This window comes from Melopsittacus undulatus, chromosome 1 (genome assembly GCF_012275295.1).
Source record: "Melopsittacus undulatus isolate bMelUnd1 chromosome 1, bMelUnd1.mat.Z, whole genome shotgun sequence".
Lineage (NCBI taxonomy): Eukaryota > Metazoa > Chordata > Aves > Psittaciformes > Psittaculidae > Melopsittacus > Melopsittacus undulatus.
This window is the reverse complement of record NC_047527.1, coordinates 21,137,870-21,159,826: the sequence shown is the minus strand read 5'-3', so window position 1 is coordinate 21,159,826 and position 21,957 is coordinate 21,137,870. Positions and strand designations below refer to the sequence as shown.

The 21,957-nt window shown below is 36.4% G+C and overlaps 1 protein-coding gene across 2 annotated transcripts in view; it reads right to left on the bottom strand.

Moving 5' to 3' along the window:
• Positions 1–21,957, bottom strand: part of UBR5 (ubiquitin protein ligase E3 component n-recognin 5) — an 86,380-nt gene that overhangs the window by 20,614 nt on the left and 43,809 nt on the right. For both annotated transcript variants that reach the window (XM_034070145.1, XM_034070150.1), the window contains exons 15-36: positions 21,110–21,219; positions 19,473–19,585; positions 15,362–15,505; positions 15,152–15,263; positions 14,793–14,947; positions 13,667–13,864; positions 12,358–12,568; positions 8,998–9,124; positions 7,506–7,657; positions 7,017–7,112; positions 6,462–6,585; positions 6,035–6,132; positions 5,014–5,162; positions 4,503–4,594; positions 3,411–3,557; positions 3,201–3,319; positions 2,994–3,120; positions 2,764–2,893; positions 2,378–2,538; positions 1,602–1,841; positions 1,296–1,419; positions 412–523 (exon numbers count right to left, since the gene is read on the bottom strand). In XM_034070145.1, coding sequence (XP_033926036.1) covers positions 412–523; positions 1,296–1,419; positions 1,602–1,841; positions 2,378–2,538; positions 2,764–2,893; positions 2,994–3,120; positions 3,201–3,319; positions 3,411–3,557; positions 4,503–4,594; positions 5,014–5,162; positions 6,035–6,132; positions 6,462–6,585; positions 7,017–7,112; positions 7,506–7,657; positions 8,998–9,124; positions 12,358–12,568; positions 13,667–13,864; positions 14,793–14,947; positions 15,152–15,263; positions 15,362–15,505; positions 19,473–19,585; positions 21,110–21,219 — 3,041 coding nt within the window. The remainder of the gene's footprint in view (positions 1–411; positions 524–1,295; positions 1,420–1,601; positions 1,842–2,377; positions 2,539–2,763; positions 2,894–2,993; positions 3,121–3,200; positions 3,320–3,410; positions 3,558–4,502; positions 4,595–5,013; positions 5,163–6,034; positions 6,133–6,461; positions 6,586–7,016; positions 7,113–7,505; positions 7,658–8,997; positions 9,125–12,357; positions 12,569–13,666; positions 13,865–14,792; positions 14,948–15,151; positions 15,264–15,361; positions 15,506–19,472; positions 19,586–21,109; positions 21,220–21,957) is intronic.

Genomic DNA, 21,957 nt, shown 5'->3' with positions numbered 1-21,957 from the left:
AATAGCTGAAGGGGACCTACAGGGATGCTGGAGAGAGACTCTGCATCAGGGACTGTAGCAACAGGACAAGAGTTAACAGGTTTACACTTAAACAGAGAAAGTTCAGTTTAGATATAAGGAAGAAATTATTTACAGTGAGGGTGGCTAGGTATTGGAACAGAGCCTTGGGTGACATGGTCTAGAGTGTGATATCCATGCCCGTGGCAGTGGGTTAGAACTTGACGATCTTAAGGTCCTTTTGAACCCAAACCATTCTATGATTCTGTGACACATAATCTGAAACCTTTGGATTCTCTTTACTTGTGCAAGTCTCCCAAATCATTATCGCTGGTGACTCCAAAGATACCTTTTACTTATGATGCACAGCTTGCTTATCCAAGTAGTAATGGGCATGATGTACATTATACGTACCATCTTCATCATGCTCATCATGCTGTCCTTCTGCTTCAGCATTTTCTTCACCGTGTTCTTCCTGTTCATCATGATGGTCTTCTTCACCAGCTACCCCCTCAACCACTTCAACCTGGGAAGAACATTGTAATTTTATACTAGAATATCTTCCATATCAGAGATAATCTACATATTTTCAAAAACTCTCAAAAGCAAAATTTATAGTAAAAACTAAAGAAAACAAAAAAACCTCACATCCAAGAAAGATGAGCTCACCAACTGAAAATGAACTTATAGCCACACAGAATTTGTCTACATTTGTACAGGACAAACTCTTGTGGAAAAATTAAAAATAAAAAAAAAAACATAAATAAAATAAATAACATAAAATAAATAAAATAAAAATAAAAAAACATAAATAAAACACAGCATTGGACATTAGATTTTAATTTTGAAAGGGTAAAACTGACTGTAAAACCTAGAATTAGTTTCTAAATATTGAAGAGTTCCATCCTCATAAAAGACCCTGTAGTCTCTAACAGAGCCTAAGTAATAGCAACCATGCGTGAAAGACTTAAAAGTTTTTAACAGGGACTTATAATATAGCACAAATTTACATATAAAAGGAAAAGAGGATGTATTAATTAGTATTCTAAATCATACTATAACCGTCAAATGCAAGACAGAGTATACTCTGCAATGACTAAATACTGATGAATACAAAACAACAATTACAAACCACCTCTACTGAAACAATATGCTTACAGCTCGGTAGGACTACTTCAAGTGCTACTCTATCTTTTGCAAACTGGGGTTCCTGATGCATGTGTTTCTGGTTCAGATGTTAAAGTATGTGCTAATGCATTAGGTGCATGCTGAGAAACAAAAAAAACAAGAAAACCAACCTCTTCCACATCTGCTGAAACAATATCATCTTGTTCTTCATCCCTGCCACGAACTGGCTGTGACTGGCTGATTCGTCTTTGCTGGGGATTCCTTATGATGTAGGATGACTGAGATTGACTAGAACTTTAAAAACAAATCAAAAGTAGGTTGGACCTTTGGCTGTCACTATGTACCTAAAATTACTGTAGAAATATGTCAGTAGGAAAATACTTCCAAAATGTTTGGCCAGAATAAGAAACCCCAGAACAAAACCACCTTTAGCAAGTCTTTTAAAAGAACAAATAGTGAGCTTTAGTGAATTTTACCTGCTAGACTGGTCAGATGACGGTCTCGGTGGCAGAGGCTCCACAGAAAACAGTTCTTCACTTCCCTGCATGGCATCTATACTAGTGCTAGCAAGTGTAAAGGGTGCTGTAGGACGTGCAATTCCCATCCTAACTGGAATAATTAGAGATTCTGCTACATTGCACAACTCTTCAACAGCATAAGGCAATAATGCCTGGAATACACGTTTACATTTTCCAATTGGCTGTGGAATAAAATTGCTAGGGGAAAAAATCACAGAAAAATAAAGGTTAAATAACTTTTTAACACCACCCCCCAAAAAAAAATTATGGTAATATAAATTTTATTTTTTTTCCTCCAGAAAGTCAAGACAATTATTTTTAACAGAAACATACATTTGCATGTATAGCAACTATGCACAGCTATTCCAGACATCTAAAAACATCCTTCAATAATTTGAGACTAAGGCTGAATACCAAAATCTATTACTGACAACCACAGATTGTAGTTCTAAGTTAAAACTCCCTACTTCCAAAAATCCTAACATTTTAAACCTAAAGGTTCAGTATGAACATGTAAGTTTAACAAGTATTGTATTAAAAAGCTACCTAAGATATAATTAGCTATCATGTAGTCTTGAGGTTTGCAACTTTCCACATTATGCTGCCTACAGACCACAAATTAAGATGGTTTTGCCTACTGTTGATTTTTATCGACTAATTTAATAACAGAATAAATATTGAAAAAATAAACCCACCACAGCCAACGCTCACAGACATCCCACCACTTCACTTACTTTTTCTTTTTGGAGGAAGCCATTTCCACACTAAGAATGACAAACACTCTTGCCACAGAACGCAGGAATCTCATTGTAACAGCAATAGCTTCTTCTCTGCGCCCTGGCGTGTACTTGTTTTGTAATTCCTTTACCAGAGTACCCAGTAAAGTATCTAAGAGCTGTAGAAACAGGTCATTACAACCCAATATAGTGACATGGAATTTAGAGGCATAAAACAAGACACATTAAGATTTAAAGGGAGATCACAGTTGTAGCACTGCAGATTTACAAAAATACTACAAACGAAGTTATTTTCAAATTACTCTCCAAGAATAACACCAGAGATAATCTACAGTTTCATATTATTCAGAAAAGCTATGTAAAACATGGCTAAAAGTGCTTACCAAAATGTCTGCTGTGCATTTGACAATGAGGCAGTGAGTAAAACAGTCCAAGCGAATAGTTCCACTTTGCTGGTTAAGGTAAACTTGTTCTTCAGGCAGAAGATGACCTATCCTACTGCTTGCACTAAGACTTGGAAAGAACAAAAAGAAAGGAAATGAATTTTATGTAAGTCAGCAGGTCTCAAATATCACATCAAACTTTACATTGACAACTATATCTAAATACACACGGGTCTTTGTTTTCCTGGGAGCCAAACATGATCATGGACTTCAGTGCATTCCAGTCCTGCAAAACACGTTCCAAAGCAAGCTGAGCAAAGCGAGGAGGTTCTAAATCATGATCAGGCATATCAGAATCTAAGGAGACAAAAAAGCAACTTAAGAAAGAGCTACTGAAACATGGGATTTGCCATTTATTACACTGAAACAGCTCTTACCTTCAGGATTTGCAGTTTTACGATTACGATCTTCCCTAATTCTAGGTGGTCTGTACTGGCAGTGTTCCACAGTTTGCCTGGCAACTGTCTGTACTAAAAACAGCAGCAGATGTTCTCCCCTGTAATGAAAAAACGGTTAGTGGAGATATACCACATATTTAAAAAATAGTAACAATTATTCTGCCCTGGTCATTGGAAATATAAACTTGCCTGCTATTTGGCATGGTAACAAGATTTGTGGTAGTAAGCAGGCGGTAAAGGAGATCAAGGCGAGCAGACTTCTGTCCAGCAATTAGTGTTTTACACTTGCACTTTTCCCAGCAATCACAGTAGGCTGTTGGAGACGTTCGTTTGAGTCTACAAGAAACAGAAAAGGTGAGCTGCAACACTGCTCAGTAACATACCAAACATTTTCTACACAGGCAAGGGGTCTTAGTGTGCACATTAAGATTCCTGCTAAGGGTTTCTTGTTTATTGCAGTAGCAAGATGCCAAAACCTAGCTAAAAAGAAAGATGTAGTTTGTATGTGGCAACACCTGATATTTGCTGTTCTTGTTTCTTACACCCATTTTAAGAGGGCAGTTTCACTACAGAGCTTTTCATAGTACCTTACTGAAACTTATCCAAGACCATTTATCCTTCCCCAAAATAGCCTTCCAGCCAAGGAAGCTGCCAATCTTCATGACATGCAGTAAAAGGCAGTAACTCTTACAACACAGAATTGTAACAACATTGTTATAATTGCATCTGTTAGCTTATTATAACCTGGATATTAATGCTGTAATATTAACACCCTCTAACAGTGCCAAAGAACCTCTGCAGCTTCAAAGCTTTTGCCAGACTGCTCAGAGACTTCTTGACTGTTCCTTTGACTGCCTATTCACTTTTCCCTTTATTACAGTTGACTTAGGAGTTTAATATGCTACACTTTTCTAAAAGTTTACAAAAGTGATCTGTCGTCAGGATTCATTCACTGCCTTCAGAAAACTGCTAGAGACACCCAAAATTAGAAAATATATTATTTAGATATATTCTTCTCAGAATATAAAACACCTTGAGAATTAGAATTACACACTTTAAATTCTACAAAGTGAAAAGTAGAAGACAGCTTCAGATTACTCTTTCCATTCTAACTCATCAAACAAATCTTGCAGAGCAGAAGGAAGGTATTTTAAATATTTTATTAAACTTCTGTTGTCAAATATCTGAGCACTTCAACCAAGGAAAAAAAAACCAAAACTATCTGTAAAACAAACCCACAAAATACTGATTTCATTATAAGAAAGAGAATACAATACTTACTTGCAGTCATGGCCTTTGTGACAGACCCTTGCACATTCTGTGCAACAACAAAGCGATTCCAATAAGCCACATGTTCGGCATTCAAATATATCCTAAAAAAAGTAATACCAAAAATGTTACACAGTTTTCTCCCTGCAGCAGTTGCAATCTCACAGTATTCCAGGTTACAGTGAAAAAAAAACCACTTGTTCAAACTCATGCCTTCACTTAGAATTAAGTTAATTCCAGAAAGTTAAACTTTGTTGTTAGTTTGAATATTCAGTGATTTCAAAAAGCTGTTTCCATGAAAAGTTTTGCCAAAGTTAGCAGAGGGGAAAAGCCACACTCACAAAGAGCCATACTCCGACCAACACAGCCAGCTTTATGAGTACAGAGCAATTAGAGGAGGCAATGATCATACCAAACTAAACAATGCAACTTTAATAATTTGAAAATTAGATGAGTTAACACAATCCATGGTTGAAACACCTTCCTATTTACTTAAGGAAAAAAAAACAACAAAAACCCTTACCTGGTTAATATGCTCTGCACCAGTCCATGTAAAGCTGCATGTGTCATTACAACACAAAACATACAAAGGAGAATCATCTGGATTTGTACCAGAGGGACAAACCATTCCCATAAACACATCATCTTCTTTTTCACTGGAAGTTGCTTCGGCTAAAAGAACAATAGAATGCCAGTGTTAAAAACCAACCCCAAAATAACAACACCCCACCAACAGAACCCATACTGTACAAACATCTACCATTACAAAATCCCCTACAGAATTAGAATTTTGAATAAAGTCTCTGTCACAGTTGCTTGACAAAGCTTTCTGCTTGTCACGTTACAGGTATTTCTTATAGATGCTGCTTCAAATTCCTGATTGAAAAATACAACCACCAACTCTTCCCTGCTTTTAATTTGCTGACATTCTAACCAAGTCAGTGGACCACTGTTTTGAAGGATTAAAAAGTAATTCATGGGCAATATTCTTACAAGGAACACCACAGTCCTATAAGGCTTTGTCACACTGCAGTCCTAATCTGAAGTTTCTCATTAAGTTCAACTTCATGTATTTCTCTTAAACAATTAGATACCAACATTGAAAGAGAGTCACAAAATGTGTTTATACAGAAGTCTTTTCAAGAACAGGATCTAGCTTGGCACAGTGCTATATCACATAGTTTTTTCCAATTCAAAGAGAAGTTCCAGGTGATACCTTTGAGCTACTGAAAAGCAGTACCATAATCCACTGATATCTGTAAATCAATGAAATGCTGAAAAGACTGGGAAGAGCACAAAAGCAGTAATATTCACAGAAATCTACTGTAATATACTCACAGCAAAAGAGGAAGATACTCCTTAAGAGGCATATTTCCAAAACATAAAGCAACATACAGTGTTTTGGAAAGAGATGCTTACCACCATTACCCGCTGCTCAAACACATGTAACTTCACACTCAAAAAAGCACTGTTAATAATGAATCTGCACACATGCCAAACTTCAGAAGGAAACCACAGGCTAATAATTACTGAAACTGGTGTACCTTTAGCAATTTTCTGTGCAGTTTCTAGAATTGTAATTGCAGCAGGATATGCCCGGCCACTAACTGCCGACATAAATGGTGTCATGCCTCTTGCATCCCTAGGGATAAGAACAGCAGACAAGTTAAAACACACTGAATTTTTTTGTTCTAACAAGCAAGGTAGGAAATAAACTATGAAAAATGAGCACTGCTAATCTTGTGCAAACAGAGAAACCGCAGAGTGAATAAGCACTCTTTTATACGTTTTATTTTTGTGAAATAGACCTATTGTTAAGGGATGGTAGGCCACGAATACAGCCAATAGTCTAACATTTTCCAATTTAACTAATGCACCTTTAAATAACCTTTACTAAAAGGCTTCTATGTCATAAATTTCAGGTGGTGTAACATTACAAAGGATAGTGAGAATTCATACGAAAATCCTTACTTAGCTGACAGCAATTCTCGAAGATAAGGTTGTAAAACAACACTATCACATAGTAATTTCAGTATGAAATGAGCATTTGCCTTCCGATCCTTTGATTCCACTACAGATGGCTCAGTAGAAGGACCTGTAATGAGAAAAAAGAAAAATTGCAGAGAAACAGTTTTTCCTCAAAAAATGACTACTTATTAGAAACAATTCAATGTTTCACTGGGGTAATTAATCAGTAGCCTGACTAATCAATGGTTTGCCAGTTTCAGCAACATTTCACCGAAGTAAATTTCAGTTCCAAATCACATTCTGAAACACAGACAGTAAACCCAATTCCGTACCAATTACCATATTTTTACATGCTTGCCATTCCCAAGGTAAAAATAATTTTTACATAAAACACATCATGGTGCTTCATTTACTTTCTGCACACTTGTGAAATTCTGCTTCAATCCAATCTTGCTCTGATAAGAGGCATTTTCATATGCAGGAAGTCTGTGCAGGCAAAAACAGCTTTTGAGATCATTTTCCTTCCAAAGCATAGTCAGAGAAGCAGTATGTCCTCACCTGGTATCGTGGAGGTGCTAGGTCCTTGGCCGGTGCCAGTCGCTGCTGTGGTAAGAGATCCCACAGCGGGGGCCAGGATAAAATCAATGTCACCATCTTTCAGTAAACAGAACAGCAGGATGTATATCAATACATAAAAACATCCCTAACAACATGCTCTTTCTGCAATGTCTAGCACACTGCAGGCTTTCTGTATTTAACTGGCACTTCCTACAGATGGCCACATTCCTAGATTAGTAATGTAACTCAGTGTTACAAAACACACTTTGCAGAAGTTTGACACCAACATTACGAAGACACATACTGGAATAAAACCAGCTGTTCAGTCTAAGTAAACTCTCAAAAGCTACCTCAATGACCACTTGCTACCTCAATGACATAAGGTATTTCAGTCTCAAGCTGAAATTAAGTGATTCATCTTAAAAACCATAGTTGCCTTTATTAAATCTTTTATTCTACAGTCTTAATGTGATACATGAGCAGACTTACCCGGATCCATTGCAGGAGGATCTGGAACCCAGCTGGGAGGAGCTATAGGTGGAGAAACTGGGTCCTGGTGATCACTTGACGAAGCACCAGCTTCATGTCTGCCCAATCCAGCAGCTCTCAAAGATCTTCTCATCATTTCCCTTAATCTCAAACTAATACAGAACAAAGGTATAAATGAATTGCACATTGAAAAAGGGAACCAAACTCTTCTTATCGCCATTTTTCTTCAGCATAAAGAATAATGAGAATAAAAAGCAGAAGCTGAGGGGCATTATTACTTCTATTTAACACTGATTTTACCTTAAACTCATTGCTAGGGTGTTATTGTGTGAGGATTATTGTGCAGCAGCTCTTGCTGCTGCTGGGTTTTTTTTTAATCTCACTGCAAGAAGAGGTTAATGAAAGGACAAAAATGGGTCTTGGAAAAAAAAATAAATTCTGAAAGGAGTTATTTGTTTAAGGTTACTTAATGTGAAACACTACTTTACTGAGAACAGTCAATAAACAGTTTCGAGAAATGCTGTATCATCTTCCTAGAGGGAAAGGTAGTAGGAGTGAGGTAGAAGCCAAAGAACCCAGTATAATACAAAGAGGTACAAACATAAAGGTAGTTCTGATTTTTGTTGTATTTTTTAATGCACTACCTCTTAAGAGTAATGTCTCCGACAGAACCTGAGGGAGAAGTTTCAATCATCACCCTTATTTCCCATATCAAAAATATCATGGGGATGAGAACTGCAGCTTGGGATGGATAACGACAGCATTTCATTCCAATTCCTTTGACTACAGAGCTAAGTGAAAAAAAAAAAAAGTATGATGCCCTCCTCCAGAGTTCTCTGCACTAACTAGAACTCAGTCCAGGGAACCATCAAATTCCCTCACAGAGAGCACCACTCTATTACCATCATGGAAAGAAGAACAATATAAATTTAATCAGAAATTAGGATTCTGTCATGGTCAAAAACTATCCTTTAGGGACACCTAGATACAAAGGACTCCCACTATAATATAAATACTTAGGGTAAAAAGAATCAACTTAAGTTCTTTCCCACTGGTGTCATGTTGATTGCAGTATTCTTTATCTGTGTAAGAGACCACCTCCCTCAAAATTCTCTTAAAAGCAAAAGCTTGGACACTATCACAGTACTTCCACAATAAAATTTAATTCTCCTTAGTAAAGAGGACTAGAGTTTATCCTCAAATTCCCTTTCCCCACAGGCAGGAGCATTTCCACTTCACAACTGAGGAGACAATGCCCCAACTGCAGAAAATAGAATTAGTTTAGAAATATCCCACCACTAGTTTTCACACCAGAAACAGCTTCAAAAAAACCCACTAGAACTCTAATTTGGTACTTGAAGAAGTGAAATCTGACTTGCTACTAGCAATAGAGCCCATTGCTTAACTAGACTGAAGGAAACAATCACTGAGATTGGTAATTAATATGGAAATTAGCATAGAGAAAACAAAAATAAAGCATTAGTCAGTTTACCTTCTGCTGCTTGATGATCCTGCCCGATTTCCTGGCCCATTGCTTGACACCACAGAGATGGCATTTGCAATAGCTTCCACAGCTGAGAGTCTTTCTGCAAATGTGTTTCTTTCAGAGCGCTCTGCTTCTGAAAGATGAGAAAAAGCATTAGTGCCAACATTTCACTTGGGAAAATTATAAGGAATGACTATAAAGTATGAAACATCACTAATCATAAAACCTTCCCTGTGTTATTTTTATGATTTTTTAGAGGGACAGATTCACATACCTATTTTTATTTTGGACATATATATATCATATATAGATTCATATATAAATTTTTATTTTGGACAAGCATAACCATGATTCTGACTGGGTTTGGTTTCTAAAAGGCCATCAAGGAAGGAAACTGAAGGCATTCAAATTGCAGAATAAGCTTTCATTTTTCGGTATCAGCAAGAGATAAAGACATCTCACATAGCTTATTCCAGACACTTCCCGAGTCAAGGCTTCAAAAGTATTGTCAACCAAAAAAATAACCCAAATACCATAAAAATACCCTCCCCGCACTTCACAGTGAGCACCTATGGACAACAGTGCAAACTCGTGAGCTTCTAAGATACTCTAGCATGCTTAGGAAAACCGTGGTACAAGTATAATAAGGTAGCATAATCAGTTTACATCAGACAAAACAAGCATTTCTTCCAACATCTAAACCCTTCACTACCATGATGTCTAAAAGTCCTTATCATAACACAGCTGAATTGTGCCAAGTGCTATACAGAATGTAAAAAATTGCTGAGTTGCACATTTACAGTACAACTTGAAGCAGCTACTTATTGTGATCACATAGTACTTCTGGAGCCCTCACAAAGGGGGTCATGGCTCTTAAGAGTGATCCCTCTAGCAATACAAAGCAATACAACTGTTCTCTGCAACAAAGAGATTTCACCTGTCCTTGGTCCAGCAGTAAACTACAGCTGAATTTTCACTGCTCCACCCATGAAGTCACTATTCATTTTTGGAGATCCACCTATTGCAAATGCCCTGGCTTTAAGGGTTATTTGCTATTCTGTTGTACAGTGAACCTTGTCCCAGTTCTCTAGAAAAAAAACTCAGTTTGTATGTGTTCAGTAAAATTATCTGAAATTTAGTTTCATGTCTCTTTAATGATTTCACAAGCTTTGGACCTTTCTTTTAAATGTGTCTCTTCCAAGATCCTCTCTACTGGCAAGACTGAGGAGATATTAAATCACAGAGAAACAGCAGCTTTGCAGGTCTGGGGCCACTTTTCCTGCAATTCTTTAATCCAGCACTGCAGGAGCTACGGCAAAACTAGGCACAGGATCCGAGAATGAAAAAGCTTATCCCTGCCCATAATATTCCCTTTCTGGCACTTAAGGAGGAATCTATATGAAGAAGAGTGAAGAATCTCAGGCAGGTACTAGCTGGGAAGGAGCAGTATGTTCTGTAATTGTTAAGGAACATCATATCCAGAGTCTGAAATTGAAGCCTTAACTCCTAAATCAAAGTTCTTTTCAGTTTAACAGACGGCTGTACAACTTACAGACAGTAACATTAATCAGCACTGCCCTCCAGATGATGCACAGAAAATAAGCTTGTCTTAATATCCATTGCTAACAGTTACAGCAGATGGTGGATGTGACTTGATTCTAAAGATATGAATCCCCTTTAAAAGAATTTTTATGATGGGAAAGAGAGAGGCAGAGGGGTGTTAAAAGTCTATCAGGTTCACATTTTTCATTTTTCAGAAAGTTAAATTACATCCAAATGAAGTTACTGAAAAAACGTCAAGGTTGCAAAGACAAGCACTCAAATTAGTAAAAGTCAGATTAAGTTTGCCCATGCATCCTTATTTCTGCTTCCTTGCATGCTTACAGTACAATAATCTTTCTTGGTTAGGTTTTGTTTGGTTGATTTGGGTTGGGGTTTTTTTTGGAAGAAAGGGGGGAGCTGTCTGCCCCCACAACAAGACCCCTGCCTCAATCAGTGCACAGGATGGACGACACACTAAAGATGAAGGGTTGTACAATGAGCAAGCTGTTTATGCCTTGTTTGCTACAACATTTGAAAGGCATGTAGTAAGGCAGCAACAGCTTGGCAAGGAGAGGGGAAGCATTGTCTTCTGTTTAATGCCACTGAACAACACTTTGAAGAACTGGAACCTATTTCTGCCACATCTAACAGCACACAGTACTTTGTGAAACAAGTTTTTACAGCAGATGATCATGATACATTTTACTCATTTCTAGGCACCTGAAAGGTGCCCAACTCACAGAAATAATTAACATTCAGAAACCAACTAAAACTATGAGTAATCCAGTTGTAGAATAAAGTGTTCTGAAATAATACCTACTAAAAAAAAAAAAAGAAAAATCAGATCAGGCCCTAAGCTTCTCAAACAGAACCTTCAAAATTAGTGAATAGCTTTGAATACATAAAAACTTCAAGCTATAATTAAAGTTCAAGCAAGAGATGAGAAAGCTGCAGCATTACCCCTATTTTATAAACAGGGTTATGAGGAACAATTAAAGTCTATAAATGACTAAAATTCAATGACAGCACCATACAAAAATCCCACAAGAAAGTTCATTCATTATTCAGTGTAGGGTTTGTATGGTGTGCAATAAATAAGGAATGGGGCCACACACTGAATGATGAGGATAAAAAGAAATATTGAATAGCTACCCATTCGGTGAGCACCGTCCATCTTGTGCACTGAATGAGGTAGTCCTGTGGAAAAAATAGTATGACGGTGTAATTAAAGACCATTTCACAATGCACACCCATGCATAGCACAGGGGTAAACTTTATTCTGGCATTTCCTAATTTTTGAGTGCTTGACGTAGCAACCTTGTTCTGTTAGCGTACTTCTTACATAACAGTATTTAACTGTGTCAGTAAGTGGCACTAACAGAAGGCCATTCTTTACATGTCAATAGAAGGCCATTCTTTACACGTCAACTGCAAGAAGCATTTCTTACTGAAGACATTAACATATACTATAAAACTTGAAAAATATTGAATACTGTTTCTCTTAAAAGCTTGTTAGTGAAATAACAGGGATACTAGTGATAGAAAGGTGGAAAAACACTTTTTTTCATCTACAATCAACATGTGGATGTGAAAAGTTTGTCTTTTAGAATCAATAAAAACCGCCTAGTATTAACTAGTCAATTCTTACAAATCCTTATGACAGTAATAACAATGTTGTCACAGCACCTTTGAATGCTAGGACACATTTTAGGTCCTAAATTTTAAGACACCTGTATAGGAAAAATACAGCCTTTATTTCAAATGTTCTTGAAAATATACAAAAAGTTTATTTTCAAAGTATTTTCATTATATTTTTGAGCTCACCCTCTTCCTCTTTTGTTTCTTTGTTGCTGGTTGGAAAGCATACAGACACACAAGCATGCAGAATATTGCGGTTTCCATCACATCTGTGGCCAAGGAATGTCTGCAGCATTTGTGGATTCTGATCCAAGACAACTGCTTGTTCAAGATTCATCAGGTATTGTCTGCAAGCCTCATAGTCACATCGAAGAATGTGCTGCATTAAAGTTTGTTTCTGCACTCAAAAGAATAAAGTATTTTAACAATTTAAAATACAAAAGGCAGACATACAAGCTTCCTAACTTCCAGTTTTCTGGTTCTGGAATTAATAGAAAGGCCTAAATCTAGGACATTGGCTGGAAGTTAGTACAGGAACTTCTGAGAACACACATCATCTCAATTATAGCACTGATAAAAACCAGAAATCAGCAAGCATTCAGGCACAGACAAATTAAAGGTAAGGAGAAGCTTAAGCAGCCAAAGCTATCAGGCTCACAAAACTATGCCTTTGGCTTCAGAGCTAGGTTCTTAAAATAGATTACTTCTACTTCATGGCTACATGTAACAGAAAAAGTGGTACAACTGAAAAACTAAGGGGTCTACCTCAACTAGTTCCTACCAATTTGTTTTAAACAAGTGATATACATTTTGAAAAGCGAACAAACAAAAGTTGCTGAAGGTCTGGGAGGCTCACCCCATATACAACAAGTTTTTTTACAGTGATGGAATACTCCACTGTGAAATGCATCATAGCCTAACAGGTACACAGTACCTCCTGGTGGCAGCACAGCACACAGCAGATCTAACTGCACCAAATTACTTGTGGTTGTATGCAAGTTTGATAAATAAATTCACAACAGACCTATTCATACAGTAGCACAGATGAGTACAGAACTCTACAGGTGACTGAAGGGGGGAGAAGGATAGAATATCTCTGCTTGACTTAATTTCCTAATGTATGGTCCAAATATACGATACACAAGAAAACAAGTTGTTGGATCCATCAGAAACAAACTATACAGTCGTAAAACAAATAAAATTGTACACTGGCAGCAAATATAAAAAGATAACAGGTTTAAAAGTAATGCCTAAAAAATATTACTAGTTAAAAGCCTGATACAGAAGCCATGCACCCCCAAAATGGATCTTTCACTCTATTATAGAAACATATTTGTACTTTCTAGTTTCTAAAAGGATCTTCTGTTGAAATCAGTTTCTTTGAAATAGTGAAACTACAAATTGGTATCTAAATACAACGTTGCTTTACACATAACTTTATTAATGCAAGAGGAAAAAAAAAGTACATAGTTCTGTAGTAAAGAAAATACTTTACCTCAACAGCCATAATGATAATAGCAGCTTTCTTTTTGATGGTCGAGTTAGCAGGAAGATTTGTTAGGGAATGAACACCCATTCCAAGACTACTAATAGGTGGAAGATCAAGCCAGTCAGGGTCTCGTATCCCACCCATACAATCTTTTGCCATTGGATAGATTGTACCATTTCCATCTCTAAGAATAATAGGAGATTCCTACATTTGGGGGAAAAAAAAAAAAGTTTTATCATTAAGTCTCTACAATTTATGACTATTACCCTTCCCAAAAGGTCCAGTTCTGCCTGACTGCTAGAAATGACAACAGTTTACCCTACATTCTCATTCAGATCATTGTCTTCTATCATGACAAGTGGTAGAATAAGATAATACACTTCCTTTCTCCAATGCTTGAAATGTGCTTAACATACTAAATACTATTAAAAGTATTTTCTTATGCTTTATATTCATTACCAATGAAACACATAGTACCTATACTTTTAGTTTACTTAAATGCTTCAGAGAAAGTTGAATATATTAAAATGAAACATTCTATTTCAGTTCTTTTGCCAAAAGTATTTCCTTTGACTATCCTAAGCAAAATATATCACATTTGCAGAAGTTACTAGAACAGTTCTAGTATTTTTTAATCAGCCCTCCTCACAAAGGCCTGTACAGTGTAATTAAGTTGTAATCGGGTAAGATACTTAACACCAGATAATAGAAAGAGTTGCACAAAACCTCAGTGTATCGTTTTTAATATCAAATACAGTTGTTTGGGTTTTTTCTTGTTAATATTGCCATTTATTCTGAAGGAGTGGATTTTCATCTGATCCAATTCCAAAATATAACTAGATGACAATTTTACACTAACACAGGAATTACTGTCAAGTTTTCCCCCCTTTTTTACTTTGTATTCAAGGTAGAATTTGAGTGAGATTATTAAAAGTGCTTAAGTGAGTTAGACTGCTATTCCCATCACGCCTTCAAAATATTTTTGGTAGCAGCAAGTCTTTCATAACTCATCTGAAGAACTATTTCTTTGCCAGTCTTCAGAAAAGCCTTATGAAAGGCTGTACCATCCTATTCAAAGATGATGAAAGTGAAGTGCAGTGAGGTTAAATGATTGAGATACAAAACCACAAACCTGTCCAGCTGTAAAAATAGCAACACTTCTCTCATTCTGACCCAGGAATGCAATGCTGCTAGTAGGGAAATTATTTTCCTGTTCAGCCTTTCCTGTGGCAAGGTCAAATATGCAGTATCGAACCCAGTTCCCAGTTTTCAGAACAGCATGCACTCCTTCAAAGATACACAAAGAAAAAAGTTAATGTCTTTTACTGATGGCATCCAGTAAAAGAACTCCTAACTAAAGCACTTTTAAGGAATTACCAGTATCAATGGAAACAACAGCTTACATAGTTTGACTGTAGTTGCTTTCCACTAGGAAGAGAAACAGGTAATAAAGGATCCACCAGAGTATCTTACAGGGTAAGTCCTACTTACCTTTTGAATCTACATTTACTGCTAGGATCTCTGTTTTTTCAGGAATACACAGCTTTTTAGGTGTCCTTTGAAAACAGTCAGGAACTTTGGGAGTCCCACCAGTTTTTACAACCTGAAAACACGCATTAAATTTTAAGATGTAATTAAACTCACAGTGCTGACATTTCAGAATACCCAAACCATTTTTTTCAGTGTTTCACAAAGACATACCTGCAGTTCATCTATTCTGAGCAGCCTACAGTCTTGGAGAAGAGAAGAAGGATCAGGATCTGAATTAGAACTGCTCTGACAGTTCGCATTACTGGATGTGCCTGGAAATTTCACAGCAACATAAGCACCATCCACTTTTAGCACCTACAAGCAGAACACATTACAGTTTTACCAAAAGCTTTGAACAGAAACAGTTTAGGTTGATTTGCTTCAAAATAAAATAGACCTCTATCAGGAAAAGAAAAAGCAAATATGAAAGTATTAGTAACAAAGTTTATTGTAAACAGTCAAAGCACTTGCTCCCCATATAGTGAAAATTCACTCTCAGAGTACAAACCCTAGTACAAGAGAATCACTGATGGCTGTAAGAATACTACCCAGGAGTTTCAAAATTCAGGCCTACTTGAAACATCCATGAGCATTAACTCTGATCTAGACATTACAAGGGCAAAGTCCTCTTGAGACTTGCCAGACAACACTACACAAAAAAAAAGTTTTTGTAAAAAAAAATTAATCCAGGTACATTTAGATGTTTTCACGGTAACCAGACTAACTCATAAGTCTGAAATAACATGCCAATGGCTCAGCTACAGCTTCTAGTATGACATGTAGGGACTGTTTTTCTAATGACTAAATGTTGCTACAAACACTTTACAAATCTGAGCTGCTTCTGCAAACAGAAGATTGTAAATGGTCAACCTCTAGCAGGATGTATGATATCTCATTTACTAAGTTTCAAATTTATAATCAGGGGCTGGGGTGGGGGGAAGAAACACACCTTAAGAAAAGGCACAATCTCCAAATATTTAAAGCTTCCTATCTCCATGATTACAAGTTCTCTTCTACATGCTTTCTGTCTGCTCTTAATGTTATCACCTGCATCACTTTTCACGTGTTCAAAGAAATGTTCCAGTTTTTAAAGTGCTGGAACTCTACGGTGACTCTTTCAAATTCCACATGCCAAATACCTTTCTTTCCCATTTTATGGTTCAAGAAAAAAATCATGTAGCTTAAAAAAGTGGAAAACACATTTATTTAGCTTTAGCTGAGAAGAACTTAACTTCTTCAAAGGGTAACTAAAATGCAGTTACTAGTATGGCTATTGGCTGTTGCACATCAAGAAAATAAAACTATCCATTCATGCAGCAAGCAACTAGGAGCCTGAGTGAAACATCCGATAGCAGTTGTACATAACAAGCTCCAAAGCAGAGATGTGGTATAATGGGTTGGCACTGAACAAGATAGATAAGTTGCTTCTTTAACTGAAATTATGTAAGTTTGAATTCATTGAAAAATAGTTTAACAAAAATAAAATGCAAGAGTCTAAAGGATTTCAACGCTTTAAGCTTACAGAACTAGTGTACTTATACCATCAGTACTGCTAATGCAAAAGTTTCATCAATTAGAAACAAGCATTTTAAAGAACTCTATACACAATGTTTGCCTTATGAGGACTAAAGTAAAATAACGGAATCAAACAAATTAAAATTAAGCAACAAAAATTGAAGTATAAAGGTTTTCTTCCCAAATGGAAGATCCATTTTAGAGTGTTTTCAGCTACAGGATAATGAGATCTGATCCTCCTTTTTAATGGAAAAGAAAAAGTAATTGATAGCCTGAAAAGACGAACATACATTGTTGTCTCCTTTACCCTTACTATCACACCAGCACACTCCTTTAAGCCACAATGCCAAAGCACACTGACAGGCAAAAAACATTCCTCTGAAGTCCCTTCCTCAAAAAGAAGTGGAAGCAGATCCGGAGCCCCATTTCTCCTCCCTTCTCTCTTATGGTTGTTCACTAAAAATCACATTAAAGATTGGTATATTTAGAGGCTACTCAGACTAAGTTGACTACCAGCATTTGAGCCTTTCAGCAGTAAACCTGTCTGGATCCACCAGTCATCTGTAGATTCTTTCCCTCTCCAGAAACACCAGATTCCCTCTAAAGGCACAGCAGCAAAAAACCAGGTAAATATATTTTTTATTTCCTACCTAATCTCTTTGTTGGAATGGAAGAAATTTTAACATCACAGAAAAGGCTCCTCCCTCTACCCTCAAAGTAGAATAAGCACCTCCAAAGAAATATTAACACATTTCTTTAAAATTAAGATCAAAAATTTAAAGATTTAAAAGATTAAGAAGCTTCCTAATAGGCATTAGGTAACTCTTCTGGGACTCTATCCAGCCTGAGCTCTTTCAATTTAACTTTCTAATTGAAAGACTTCAATCTCAGACAGAAATCAAAAAAATACAACGTTCAAGTGACTGACTGAAACAATACAATACAAAGTACAAGTTAAACAACTACTCCATTGAAATTCGTGTTTCACAAAATCTCTAGGACTTGGTAAACTTTCTGGGCACAGGATCTGCAAAACTGGTAATACATGTAAGTCTCACTGGATTAAGGATAACTTTGATTAACAGAAGTAGTTTGGTGAGGCCTTGGACACTGCCAATGGAAAGCCTCAGACCAAAACAAAACACCAAAGAAGAAAAGGCATCTCCATCACAGGTTTTCTACCCTTTTGTTCTAACTGTAGTTCCAAACACCATTTAACCCGTTCCAGCAGAGGAGATCCAGAAGCTAACGCGGGCAGGTAGAGTATCTGAAAGTGCATGGGATGGACAAAAGCAACTTCTATTCCTCTGATACTAGTGAGCAGTAACGAAGGATTATTTCAGCCTGTATCTTTTCTAAATGACAGTGAAAGATGACTCCATCGTATTTCTTACCACTACAGACAACAGAACAAACAAGTGCCAAGATTTTTCATTATATCAGTCTTCCACTAGGTGGACAATCTTATAATCATTGTCTCCTCCATGTAATGACATACTTGAGGGAACAAAGGCTTAGTTTTGCACCAAGACCATGAAGGATTTAAATGGTAATGAGACTGGAATATATTCCAATGAGAAAGATGACTAAATCCAAAAGTGTACCTAACAGACTTATGGTTTACTCCTTACTTTGTTATAGTAGCTCTTGACACAGCCCACAGACACCTTTACAACTGTATACAGAAACAGTAAAACTGTCCTGAACATCTTAGGATCCAAAATGTGAAGGACAGATAGAGACAACAGGGCTTTCCCAAAGCTGATATGAGGCAAACAATGGTTTAAGCAACTTCAATTAGATCTCAAAACTTCATTTACAGAAACTTGAGTATTACAATGATTTAAGTTGCTCCACACACCCTTTTGCAGAAATGACCTAAAACTGATAGCGAAAATTCATTGTGGGCCTTCCCCTTTCAAAGATACTGCTCAAGACAAATCTTCCACTCTTGCAGAAGTAAACCATTAGAGATGTAAGTAGAAGGACTAAATCCACGTGCCTGGTGTGGACAGCTATTTTCTCTTCTGGTAACATTTCTTTTTAATCTTCTCTGAATCCAGCAGAAAGCAACCCAAACTCTTCATTTTGTGCAAAACCTCTACTGGCTTTCCTGTTACTCTGATTTTTTAAAAGCAAAATGGAGAACTATCTAGATGACCTGATCCTTCCTAACATTGCACAACGATGCCAAAGGAGAAACAGCATTTCCCTCTACAGCACTAAGAGCAAAGGTTTACTAGAGGGAAAATGAAAAAATTCCAAGGACAAAATAAAGTAATACATCAAATAACTTTACAGTCATACTAATGAAGCATGGCATTTCTAATTAATGAAATAAAAAATTAATAAATCTGTCAGCATGTTACAACAACATGAGATTCATCTGAATATTCAGCTGCTGTATATGTGAAAGTCAGTCACAACACATGTAACCCTTCACAATCTCATTGGACAAGTAGGAACTATTTCTTAAGTCACCAAAAATAACCTTCTGGATAAAACCACAGCTGCTTTTCTTAATACTGTGGTTCAACTTAGAGTACCAGAACCTTATTTTTTAAGATTCATCACTTTTTATTCACAACACATTCAGTCTTTTGTGTGTTCATTCATTGTGTTATGGACAAGCAAAGATGAAACAAAAGTCTAGTCATAAATATTCTGCAGCATCCCCAAAGCTACGATTCTTTTAACAGCTTATCTAAAAGGCAAAACTTTTTCTTTCCCTCTTTAAAAATGGTGGGACAGTGGATTTGAGACAAACCTTGCCAACAGGAACATTCTTAACGTCTTCCACAAACACAACTTCCCTCAGAGACCACTGTTCTTCATTTACTTTCTCCTCCTCTTTTGGGGCAGGAGTAGATCGTCGTCGCTCTGAGACAAAAAAGTTATTACCAAAATGGACAGATTTGAAATATTTAATTAAAGCATCAAAATGCAATGTTCAAACATCAAACCTTTCCCACAAAAAAGATTATCAACAGTCCAATCCAGAAATTTACAAGAGGTTAACAAGAATATGACTTTAAAAGTCAGAGCTACCTAACACTACACCATGCCACTTCCATGTTTTTCTGTGAAATTAGCACTAATCTGATAAAAAGCAATTTTTAAGGGCATTTAAACAAAATAATTAGAATACAATAAATTGCTTCATCAGGGTTTAAATATTCAAGCTGTAACAAAAAAGGTTGACATCATGACACCATTCAGACCTGCTCAGTGCTTTTTATCACTGTTACAAATAAACTTTGTCCTCTACATATGGATTTTTGGTAAACATCTAGAAGAGTAGCAAATGAGGCAGAAACATAGCTATTTGGGCTAATAGTAACTGCAATAGTTAGATTTGCTACAAAAATATTATCTGAACAATAGCTGTATTAACACTTGGGATCAAATTTCAACACATAACATGGCTAACTTAACACTGACAAGAACCTTCAATCTCCTGAATTGAGTATACAGCATAATCATAATGTATTTATAAAGTCAGAAGCAGAAAACTTCTAAGCCAACTGTGAAGTTAACTTCTAACACTAGTACAAAATCCCAAGCAAAATTAGTCAGTGAAAAATCACAGCTGAAAGAACTGCTAGAGAGAAGAAAGCAGCAGCAAAAATTAATTAGTACTACAGATCTGAGCATATGAGATTCTTGGCCACTGAGTGAGGCCATTTGATTCTCCAGATGAATGCTTTTTAGAACTGCAGTATATGAACAATGAGAAGAAGCAGGAGCAGAGAGATTTCTTCAAATGATAGCATTGTAATCAACTCTTTATAAATGTATGGTTTAAATAAAGGGAAAAATGCTTAAGACGTAAGTTGCATAAATTATAACGTAGCCTTCTAGGTTTTTAAGTACAACCTGTACTGTAAGACTTCTCTCACTGCTTTTGTGCATTAGTAAAGAAAGTCTAGTTTTAAGCATTTTATGTAACAGACTATGAATTACTGCTTTATGCACTGAAGTTCACCTGCAAGGCAAACTGTGTAATAAACAGCTTAATCTTAAAGGGAATTTTCCAAAACAAGTTCAACTTCTCAGCTGTAAAGAAAATCACTGTCATATTCCAATTACACATAAACAACTTTATCTTCAAACTTCCTCTTTATCACCTCTGGAAAGATACTTTTGATTCTGAGAACTGTTATGCTTACTTAGATATACTTTACATCAAGCAGTCACTGCTTATATTAATATTCTTAAATTTAACACTGACAATCCATGTAATCCATGTAATGTCTATTACAAAGCTTTCACATATACTGCAGTTCAGACTGAAAAGACCAAAAGGGATTCTGAAATCAGTACAGAATCTTTGTAGAACTTCCTTTTACGAAAACTTCTAGCTACACAAATATTTTATGTTACTATGAGCTACATATTACTTACTGTATGGCATAGATGCACTGCTTGCTATTGAAGATGCATCACTACAAGTGGAAGCTGGGGATGGTGGAGGACCCATCTCAGTTTTCACTGGTTCCTGTTTGCTTTCAGGTCTGGAATAAAAGGTATCACTTAGCATGAAGATGGAAAAAGGTGAATTTTTTTCCATGACAATGACATCCCAGCCACATTCCTTTAATAACACTTTAATGAAATAACTCCATACTCCATCTAACTGACAAGACTATACATCTGATGTTGGGAATAATGTTACCTGCTTTATCAGATAGTAGCTTTATAATATTAACTGAGCATAGATACAGTATTACAGAAAATAAACATCCTTAGATGTGTCTCATTTGAAGACTAGAATAATTACCAGTTTTGTATAGAAACCTGAAACACTAGCTCTAACTGCTGAACTTTTCCAAGCTTTTCTTGAAATGGTTTAAATCCTGTTTTAAGAAACATTTAAATGGCAACTGTCAGCCTCATTTCCTCTACCTACCCCCAGACTATGGAGGGACTGAAATACATCTCTCAATGCCATGAAGGGCCTGAAAATAGTTCCATAACAAAACCACTTTGTTATTAAAATAAAAAATCTCAGAAATTTTGTGAGACACTGCAGGAAAATCTTAAATCTAACTTTCCTTCTGCATTTCATATTTGCATAGCTGTTTCACACAACTGAGACACCCTTCTGGCACTGAGAATTTCTGCACATTTAGCAGAGGTAACAAGAAAGTCAGAATCTTACAAAGGCAGCAGGAAATTCAAACTGACAAAAACCTTTCTTCTTTTCATTTTTTAATCAATCAATTCAAGAGAATAAATGTCCTGGGTGTGTG